Raw genomic sequence first — 10808 nt, forward strand, 5'->3', positions numbered from 1 at the left:
AACACTTGGGGGAAGACTGTCAGGGGCGAGCCTGGAGCTGTGGGACTGCTGGACAGGAAGCCCCGGGCCTGAAGGAGGGGAAGGGGCCAGCTGGGCAATGGGAGGAAGGTAGTCAGAGGCCCAGAGGACACGATGGAATGTGAACAGAGACAATGAGGAGACGGGGTAGAGACTCAAGAGGGCAACAGCTTGCGGACCACATTTTGGACTCCAGCCTGGCAGGCAATAGCTTGACAGGCTACCCCTTTATAAAAGAACCACTCTGGTGCCTGTGGACAAGGGGGAGCCACGAAGGACCGATGGACATGGGGGCTGGGTGAGAGGTAAGGCCAGCAGCCAGAGATGGAGCAAAGCTTTCTAAGGGGTAGAATGGACCACATTTGTGGTTGGGCTGTGCAGAGGAAGGAGGGGGGTGGTTTGAGGACACCTGCTGGGGAGGAGGTGGTCCCAAGCCAGGAGTCAGGCCAGGAGCAAGGATGGTACACCCAGAGCACAGGCCTTCTTCCCCGACTGCTTCATTAAGCTCCCACCACACCAGCCTCCTTTCGGTCCCTCAGACAGGCCCATCTCATTCCCACAGCAGGACTCTTTGACCCATGGTCCCTTTGGCATGAACACTGGGCCCCAGCCCTTGGCCTGGCTGCATCCTCCTCTAGGCCAGGTCTTGACCCAGATGCCGCCTCCTTGGAGAGGCTTGCCCTGACCATCTGCACCTAAAGTCAGCACACAGGTCTCCTCCCCATTGCCCTGTTGTATTACCATCTGCAGTGACCTCATGCATGTATTTGCTCACAGGTCCATCAAACATCCCCTCCCACCAGAATGTAGGCTCTGTGGCAGGGGCCCCTCTGTCTCATTTACGACATGTTCTCCAGGGGCTGCCAGAGTTAGCTACTGAGGAAATCACTGCAGAATGGATCAAGGCATTAATGCGACTTTCAGCACCCAGGTTCAGCTGGGGCTGCTGCTTTCAGAGCCGTTTATATATGGCGATTTAAGTGCCAGGAAAGGGTACAGAGCACCCAGAGCAAGAGGGCAGGGAAAGAGGAAGCTCTCAGACCATTCTGAAACACTCAGCATGCATGCCTTGGGCAAAGAGAGAGGAGGTGCTGGCACAGGACCACCAGAGAGAGCTGAGGCAGGGACAGGGCCAAGTGAGACCTCCGCAAGGGCATGCAGCTGGGAGCCGGGGAGCCTGGATTCAACCCAGGAATGTGCTCCAGGGCCCTGGGCCCACCCTCTGAAATCTACTTCATCTCAGGAGTTTCCCAAAGTGAGTGTTATCCACTTCACTGACGAGGGACAGGGTTTCAGTTACCCAGTGAGTGGCAGACCCAGGGTGTGGACCCAGTATTGTCCTGGAGCCCACCGTCTCAGCCTCTCCTCTGCACGTCACCAAGCTTCTCTCTGAGCTTCTTCCAGAGCTGTCAGAGAAGCCACCGGAACGCTGCGAGGAGGAGGGAGCAGTCAGCAGCAGGATGAATGACCAGGAGAGCAGCTGAGAAAAGAACGGACAAGCAGGCTCAAGCAACCATCCAGGGATTGCTCTTGACCAGGCAGCGCCAGTATAGACTAAGCCAGGTGGGAGAGGGTTAAAGGAGGCAGGGGGAGGGAAGCGGGTACAGCCAGTGTGGATAACTTTGGAGAAGGTTGGCTATAAATATGAAGCAAGACACGGGGTAGTTACTGGAGGTGCACACACCAGGCGCAGAGAAGGGCTATTTTAAGGTGGAAGAAACCTGAGTGTTTTGAAGCTGGAGCCAGCAAGGAAGGAGGGGATAAAGGAGCATTAAAGAAACTAAAGTGAAGGGGGTGCGGTGCAGAGGTGGAGACAGCATCCAGTGTGTGTGTGGTATGGTGGGTTGGGAGGGTGGTCCTCTCCTGGCGACACATGGAAAGCCCCTGGCTCCAGAGGAGGTCTGGGGACAGAGAGGAGGGAGTCATGTCTGAAGGCACCTCCTTTTTGTGAGCAGCAAGAGGTGAGGGCATCTGAGCAGAGTATGGGAGATGGGAGGCAGGGCGTGGAGACAGAGTTGAAAGTGGTTGTGGCTTGTGGTTAGTAGCAGTTAGTACGTGAGGAGAGAGAGAGCAACCAGACAAAGAAAAGGGTCCTGTGGGGTCTGGTAAACAGAGGAACCATGGGCATGGAGGACGTGGCTGCAAACTCTGCCTGCCCAGCAGGATGCAGCAAGTGCAGAAGTCCCTGCACTTGGAAGGGAGTCACAGGAGCCGTGGAGTCGGATGAGCTCATTTGTGTAGGCTTTGTGTTGTTTTGTTTGGCCTAGGTGAGCCGTGCGTGTGTGTGTGTGTGTGTGTGTGTGTGTGTGTGTGTGTGTGTGTTAGAGCATTCACACATACAGAGCAGTAAGCTAAAGAAAAGAAACCCACCTCTCTCCCTACAGTGGGTCTGCCAGCCCAGAGGGACCATGTTCCCACTTTCTTCTCTATGGGGGCTCCTCCCACCCCTCCCCATCACCCAGGTTTAAGGCAGTGGGAGTTGGGGTGGGTAGCTCAGGGAAGCCAGGTGGTCCAGAAAGAAGCCTTCTGACTCCAGAATTGTGGGGAGCGTGGACACTCCCCAGTTCCAAAATCCTTTGTTCTCTGACTCCCAAGAGAACTGGCTCCCCGTGCTCCCACCTGCCTCTCGGGACCCTGCCCCACCTCTGAGTGGTGGTCTGCTCGCCTCCTCTCTTCTCAGCCCTACCTGGGCCCTTCCCACAGCTCCATTTTCTGCCTCTAGCAACACCCTGGCCTGGAAGTCTCTCTGGTGAGCCCCAGACCCATACACTAATTGTACACCTTGGATGACCTTGCTGCCGTGCTTCAGACTCAACACACCCAAACTGGACTCATCCGCCACCCCTCTACCCACGGCCCCCCATGAGCCAGTTTACAGACACCCAGCCTCTGTTCACCCCAGAACTAAAACAGGCTTAGATCTGGTGAGGAGACATCCTTATCCTTTGGGCCCTGTGGTCTGGGATGTCTGAGCAGAGCATGTGACCTAGGCCTAGAACATTCTATACCAGCAACACAGGACCCCAGGGTTACAGCACAGTCACAACTGCTGCAGGGTTTGGCCTGAGACACCTGGGAGATGACCTGTCCTTCCCTGATTTGAACTTGAGATGCCTCCTGCCTCAGGTGGAGGCTGAGGCTGATAACAGGCACTCTTACTGGGCCAGGCTCTCTACATGTACGCCCTGCTTCTCACTCTAAAGAGGAGAGATTTGAACTGCAAGGGATTAAGCACCTTGCCCAGGTCACATAGCCAGAAAATGTGGGGCCAGCTTTCAAGTCCAGCCACGAGATTTCAAGCCCTTGCCCCAACCACTAGACCACCCTGCCAGAGGCTGACAGAGGCTGCAGACCAAGGCATGGAAGGCAGAGAGGCCAGGGCTGCTTTCACAGTCAGACCTGAGTCACAGCCGGCCTGAGGCCAGAACTGCCCCTGGGCTCTGCAGTTATGTGGGCCAATTAAATACTCTCTGCTCAAGCCAAATATCTTTAGGGTTTCCTGTAAACTCAGACCAAAAATATCCTAACTGATAACATAGCCCCTCGATCGTCACCACCCCCTGCGTAATTAATTCCAGGAGCTGGGGCTTCATCCTCCACCCCACTTCATTCCACACCCAGCTAGTGACCAAAGCCTGAATCCCAAACATCACTTGGATCTGTCCCCTTTTCTTTCCACTTTAGTCCAGGCCATCATCATTTTTGCCAGGTTGTGGCCACAGCCTCCTCGCTGTCTCTCTACGTCCAGCCTGCTCCCACCCACAGACTTACCCCCAATTCCCTAAGATCTAGATCTTACCATGTCATTTCCAGCTTAAAACCCTCTAGACCCCTCCAGACCCCTTGCTGCCTCCACGATAAACTCTCCCATCCAGGCTGCCACCCCTCTGGTCTCATGCCCCTTCACATCCTACTCTACCTACCTGCCTCTAGGCCACCTCCAGTCCTATGCCCCTCTGTGTCTCTGCCCAGAATTTTCTTCCTCCCCTTCTTTGCTGGGTGAATGTTCATTCAGTACCCCTTCCTCTAAGAGCCGAGCCAGTCACTCTCTGCTCTTGGCTTTGTCCACACTCGGCAGTTCCTACTGTCTACTTCAGTCTTGTGAGCAGTGCTCTTACTGGACTGCGTGCTCCTTGAAGGCAGGGCCTCTGTCTCATTCATCTCGTCCCCAGCCCCAGAGCAGGCCTGGCACAGAGCAGTCATTCAATAAACACTCATGCGACTACCTTGTCAATTACCAGGGAACCTGGAGACACACTTAAGCCAGGGGCCCTGTTTTCAAGAAACATCAGTTTGATATTTGGTGGAACATGTTAACATTGAGCCTGCAATGTAACTGCTTATTAAAAAAAAAAAAAGCCAAAAAGAGGAAAATATAAATAAATAAACACTCATGGCCTCAGCCATACATATACATGTATCCATTCTTCCTCAAATTCCCCTCCCATCCAGGCTGCCACATAACATTGAGCAAAGTTCCCTGTGCTATACAGTAGGTCCTTGTTGGTTTTCCATTTTAAATATAGCAGTGTTTACATACCCATCCCAAACTCCCTGACTATCCCTTCCCCCATCCCTTCCCCCAGCAACCATAAGTTCGTTCTCTAAGTCTGTGAGTCTCTTTCTGTTTTGTAAGTAAGTTCATCTGTATCATTTCTTTTTAGTTTGTACATATAAGTGATGTCATAGATAGTGATGTCATAGATAGTGACATCATAGTGATGTCATAGATAGTGATGTCATATATCTTCTTCTCTGTCTTCACTGTTCACCTGAAACTATCAGAACACTGTTAATCAGCTATACCTGAATACAAAATAAAAAGTTAAAAAAAAAAACACTCATGGGAAAGACAAATGACATGTTCCCAGAAACAGGGTGGGTGGCTCTACACCTTCTCTCTGGAGATGGTCAGGTTTGGAGAAAAAAACAACATCACACGATAATCACAGTGTAGAAAGCCTTTTATCTGTGGACAAGCACACTATATATTTGATCCTTATGACATTGTTGCCTCCATTTTAGGGATGAAGAGATTGAGATTCATGAAGGTTTATAATATAGAATCCCATGCATATGCTCACAAAATTCACTCTCACGTTGAGGCACAAGCTCTGGCCAAACTGTGATCAGACCCCTAACTCAGTCACTCAGTCATGCCTGACTCTTTGCAACCTGATGGAGTGCAGCACACCAGGCTTCCCTGTCCTTCACTAATTCCCAGAGTTTGCTCAAACTCATGTCCATTGAATCAGTGATGTCATCCAACCATCTCATCCTGTGTCATCCCCTTCTCCACCTGCCTTCAGTCTTTCCCAGCATCAGGGTCTTTTCAAAGAGCTGGCTCTTCGCCTCAGGTGGCCAAAGGACTGGAGCTTCAGCTTTAGCATCAGTCCTTCCAATGAATAGTCAGGTTTGAGTTCCTTTAGACTCTCAAGAGTCTACTCCAGCACCACAGTTCAAAAGCATTAATGCTTTGGTGCTCAGCCTTCTTTCTGGTCCAAATCTCACATCCATACATGACTACTGGAAAAACCATAGCTTTGACTAGACAGACCTTTGTTGGCAAAGTAATGTCTCTGTTTTTTAGTACACTGTCCAGATTGGTCACTGCTTTTCTTTCAAGGAGCAAGCGACTTCTAATTTCATGGCTGCAGTCATCATCCGCAGTGATTTTGGAGCCCAAGAAAATAATGTCTGTAACTGTTTCCATTGTTTCCCCATCTATTTGCCATGAAGCGATGGGACCAAAAGCCATGATCTTAGTTTTTTGAAAGTTGAGTTTTAAGCGAGCTTTTTCACTCTCCTCTTTCACCTTATCAAGAGGCTCTTTAGTTCCTCTTCACTTTTTGCCGTTAGGGTTGCTGATATTTCTCCCGGCAATCTTGCCCACACTGACCACAGGGAGGCAGTAGAGTGTCGGTGTGAGAGTCACTGCCCTGCCTCCTACCTACCAGGAGATGTGGATCTGGGTGTGGAGAGGGAAAAGCTAGCTGAGAAGAGACCAAGGGAGAGGGGCTGTGACTGGGGTTGCTATTTCAGGATCTGCCAGAAACAGTCCAAACTGGAGCAGACCCAACATGCTGCGTGCTAAGTCACTTCAGTCATGTCCAACACTTTGCAACTGTATGGAGTCCACCAGACTTCTCTGTCCATGGGATTCTCCAGGCAAGAACACTGGAATGGGTTGCCATGTCCTCCTCCAGGGGATCTTTCCGACCCAGAGATCCAACCTGCATCTCTTATATCTCCTGCACTGGCAGGCAGGTTCTTTACCACTGGCCCAGGGTTACCACTAATTCCAAGAGCCAGGAGCTGGAAACACTGACTGTATATGCCAACTTTACATTACCAGCATATTTAATAACAAGCCACAGGAAGTGATGGGGCAGTGATGAGGCATTGCTGGGGCACCCAAGACCTTCACATTTGGGACACTGGCCTAGCACCCTCAGCAGGGACAAGTCACTAGCCTGTCAGACCACAGCCACCCAGCACCAGAGATGGGACCAGGCCCAGCAGGCACGAGTCTGTCAGCGTCTGCAGCACTGAGCATCCTGAGGGTGTGGCCACTTCAGTGCCCAGGACGCACAACAGTTGCCAGGAGGCCCATTCTTTCCTGGGGGGCTGACCACCCAGGCCCACATCATGAGCACTTCAGGAGGTTGGATGGAGCAGGTCAGAGGAAGCAGCTGTGTGCAGGAATCCCAGGTTGAGGTCTCACCACAGTCCAGGTTTTTCCCAGGCTGTCATCTGTACTGTATGCGGATCAAAGGTTCCTTGTGTGGCCGGTAGGACTGGAGGAAAGTGCTCTGGGAGACACACCATGCGAGGTTCGGGAATCTGTAATAGATAGCCGCCCCCGTCCTTGCTGGAAAGGGAGCCAAGGAATGACAGTCCTTTCCATCTCAGGGTGAGACTCGGGGTTTAGAGGAAGAGTAAGCCAACCACACATGTGTGGACCCAGCCTTTCCATCAAGGACAGCACAGGCTAATGGAGCTTGTTGGGATCCAAATGCCTGGCCTCACTCCATGGCACACCAACTTGCAGTCATCATCCCTGCCACTCCCAAGCCGAGCCTGACACATGGCGTGACAACAACACCCATTTCCCAATTTTCTGAATTCTTTCCCTCCCCATTCAGTCTGACAGCCTTGACCAGGGTCAGAGTTTCTTAGCAAACGTCTCAGGCTCTTCCTCCAGGAACACTGAGGTCCTCCACAGCACACACCATGGGCCAGCTTCCCAGGCACTGAGCTGAAGGGACAGCGAAGACAGGAAGTTGGATGAAGAAAGTCTTTGCCTACCCCCTCTTCTTCACCCCACTGCACCGTCCCCAGCCCTGTCTGGGTGTGAGCTGATACCACGACGCTGGGGGACACAGCCTTTCCTGCCATCAAATCTCCCTACACCCCTAACACCACCCAGACTTGAACCCAAAGGCCAATCCAAGTCATCATCTTGACCTCTGGCCCCTCTGCCCTGTCCACTTGGATTTCCTTAGATGTATATTCCAGCTGACCCTCTGAGCTCACCCCACCCTCATGCTCAGGCCAGAAAAGCTGAGCCCAGCTACCTGGGAGTTGTTGTGGCACCTGGGTGGCCATTCACAGCACCAAGAAGGTATCCAGCAAGGCTGCGGGGGAGCAGGGATGGGAGAGAGGACACCAAGGCGGGGGGCGGAGTTGGGGTGCCAGTCCCAGAAACCATATGCCATATGTGTGGTGTGAAGGTTCATTCTTTTGGGGAGAGAGGCCATATTTTGCATCAGCATCTGAAAGAGTGGTGAGAAATCAGGGCAAGAGAGAACAGAGCAAAAGGGGCAACCCAAAGCTCAGGGATACCACTCCCCGCCAGAGCTCAAAATCAATCAGGAGCCCCAGGGTCCAGTTTGAGCTCTGGCATTCACTCGAGCAGGTCACTTTCTTCCCTCTGAGCTTTCCCATTTGTAAAATGAAGGCCTCACAGCAGACATGGAGACTCTGGCCCAGCTGGAGAAGGAGGAAAGTGCACAGGCTGGAGATGGGAGACAGGACGGAAATACGCAGAATGTTGTGGGCAAGGGGGCAGGTGAACTGGATACCGTAAAGAGAAGGAGTTCCAGCCCCTCCCCCAGGACACAGCAAAGGGCAGTGGGGAATGTCCCTGCGCCCAGCCCCGCTGCCCTTGGGCCAGGAGCAGTCACACACACCCCTCACTGCCCTGGCCAGCCGTCTCTCCAAGGGGGTGGGGGCGGCGTGCCTGAGGTGAGAAGTCCACAGCTCAGCAAGTCCAGTGCAGCACAGCTGTCCGGGATTAACACCAAATCCTGGGCTCCTCTGCAGAGGGATCACACGTCGTCGCCTTCACAGCTGCTTAGCTGCACGTTGCCCACTCAGGCCCCTCACCCCCACCGGCCCCTCCTCACACACCCAGCCCTCCCCTCTCAGGGGCCAGCCAGGACCCTGCCTCTGCCTTGGCAGACAGGAGCGGGGCTCTACAGTGGAAGGGGCAAGAGAGATCAGAGGCACCTCCAGTGAACAGGCACACCCACAAAAACCTCCCAGGAACCCCTAGGTGCGATGCTAAATAGAGAAGGGCAGAGAAGGGTTCCCTCACTGGCCCCTGTGGCTCGGCCTGAGACAGCCTTGGCCTAGAATTACCTTGTCTTTAGGCCACCCAGGCCCTTCCCTCCAGATGGTTCCTGTCCTTGGGGAGAGAGAGGCAGGAGGGCCAGATGGAGCCCCTGCAGCTGGGAACCCTCAGCTCCAGCCTCCTGGAGCAACGTGCTTCTGAGGCCTCCCGGCTGTTAGGAACCTTGTCACCTACCCCCACAAGCACACCCCAAAGCTGCTTGCTCTGGGCCACGTGCATTCACCCCAACCTGAGGGGGAGGGGGCAGCACACCTCTCCATCCCCCAGGGTCATCCAGGCCCCTGGTTCTGCCCTAAAACTCAACCCACACCCCCATCCCTGCCTCTAGAGGGAGGCCACAGTGAGGAATCTTACTCGAATCGCCTCTCGTGGGGGAAAGGCTTCCGGAAGGAGAGGAGGGGAGAAAGAAGCCAGGGGCCTGGGATGGCTGCGTCTCTGTCACCTGTGCGCACTCTCACCTGTGCGAGCGCACCAGCATCGCGGCAGGGTTCCCCACTGCAGACGTCGGGTGCTGGGGGGCCCCTCCCTCAAAATCTGGCATGGAGTCCACGGACCGCCGGGAGGCCGCGACCCCCGAACGCAGCCGGGCGCCTAGGAGTCGTCGTCATCGACGCTGGCGCCACCGGGCTCGCCCTCCCGGGACGCGCGCAGCTCTCGGGCCAACAGCGCTGTTAAACCCTGGGCGCGGAGCAGGAGGCCGGCGCCCAGGAAGAGGACCCCGCAGAGCACGAGCAGCGACAGCACGCCCAGCACCGCCGCCTGCACGGCGCGCGGCCCCTCGGGGGGCTCCGGCGGCACCCCCGACTGGTTGCAGCAGGAGCTCTGCCAGGCGCCCCGGGCTGTGGCGCCCGCCTGCGAGCTGTTCATGCTTCGGCGCCGGCTGCCCAGATGCGCTGAGAACCTCCAGATGTGCGGGAGCCCAAGGCCGGCGGGTGGGCGGCGGCTGCGTCGGGGAGGGGCCCAAGGGGCGGATCCCAGGCGCCGTGCGCCCTCACCCCTCGCGGCGAGCGAGGAGCCTCTTTCTAGACAAGGGGCTGGTAGCTACCGCCCAGAATCCCGGGGAGGCCGGTGTACTTCTCAACCCAAAGGCCCACACAGCCACTCATGTGAACCGGCCCATGCACCCAACCAGACAAAGCCAGGAGTCCTGTCCTCAGGGCTTACCCTCCCCCTTAGAAAAGGTCAGGAGATAGCCCTCTCAGAACCCTTAAACCATTCTAGACCACATTCCAGGTGCTGGCCACGGTGCTGCCCCCACTGAGCAAGACACAGGACAAGCAAGGGCCATCCCTGCTCCTAGGCTTTCTGTCCCTGGGCCAAAGTTAAATGCTGCTTGGGCTTCCCTGGTGGCTCAGTGGAAAAGAATTTGTCTACCAGTGCAGGAGATGTGGGTTTGATCCCTAGGTCAGAAGATCCCCCGGAAAAGGAACTGGCTACCCACTGCAATATTCTTGCCTGGGAAATCCCATGGACAGAGGAACCTGGCGGGCTACAGTCCATGGGGTCACAAGAGTCAGATACAACTTAGCTACTAAAAACAACCTAGGTGCCACTGGGACAGGAGGCAAATGAGCAGTGTCTAGAACCTTAGTGATGCATAGCCTTCATCATCCCCTTGGGAGCCTCCTGGGTCTGGCTAAGTGGGCCAGCACCCCCCTGGTCCCAGGTGTGATGGAGGGGAGGAGGAATTTAAGGCCTGCCCCCATTCCTCTGCTCAGGCCTGAGGTCAAGGAGAGTTACAGATCAAGAGGAAAGATCTGAGTCACCAGGGCTCCTGTCCTGACCTTGAATAAACCAGTCCCCTACCCCTAGGAAGTCACAGTGCCAAAGTGGATAGAGATGCTATTGAACTGCCCACTAAAGGGAGCCTGCTGCCAACTGGGTGTTCCACATCCAAGCCAGGGTGAAAGTCTGGAGCAGAGCCTGGCTGCAGAAAAGCATGAAGTCTGGGGAAGCTGGGATGGAGGAAAGACCCTCCTGCCCAGGTCTCCTGAGAACTCCTGTAGCAACCCTGAGCTCTGTTTAAAACAAAGTCACTGTTAGTGAACAGCTGAATCAGCCAACTCCTCAGAGGAAATGAGCTGGTCTAAGGGATGGGGGAGCCTGGTGGGCTGCCGTCTAGGGAGTTGCACAGAGTCGGACACGACTGAAGCGA

The 10808-nt window shown here is 54.7% G+C and overlaps 1 protein-coding gene across 3 annotated transcripts; it reads right to left on the reverse strand.

The window, feature by feature from the left end:
- Positions 1–4964: 4964 nt before the first annotated feature.
- Positions 4965–9548, reverse strand: SMIM41 (small integral membrane protein 41). 3 transcript variants are annotated; one of them, XM_086399343.1, is made up of 4 exons: positions 9112–9548; positions 8261–8337; positions 7596–7793; positions 4965–7276 (listed from the first exon to the last, which is right to left on the reverse strand). In XM_086399343.1, exon 1 carries the CDS (start codon positions 9518–9520, stop codon positions 9245–9247), a length of 276 nt encoding a protein of 91 aa, XP_086255469.1. In that variant the 5' UTR covers positions 9521–9548; the 3' UTR covers positions 4965–7276; positions 7596–7793; positions 8261–8337; positions 9112–9244. The 3 variants fall into 3 exon arrangements, with proteins under 3 accessions (XP_086255469.1, XP_086255467.1, XP_086255468.1); XM_086399341.1 differs by having other exon boundaries at positions 8211–8337; XM_086399342.1 differs by lacking the exon at positions 8261–8337.
- Positions 9549–10808: the final 1260 nt, after the last annotated feature.

The sequence above is a fragment of the Bos grunniens genome, chromosome 5 (genome assembly GCF_055505025.1).
Source record: "Bos grunniens cultivar Pamir isolate PY7600 chromosome 5, Bosgru_T2T1.0, whole genome shotgun sequence".
NCBI lineage: Eukaryota > Metazoa > Chordata > Mammalia > Artiodactyla > Bovidae > Bos > Bos grunniens.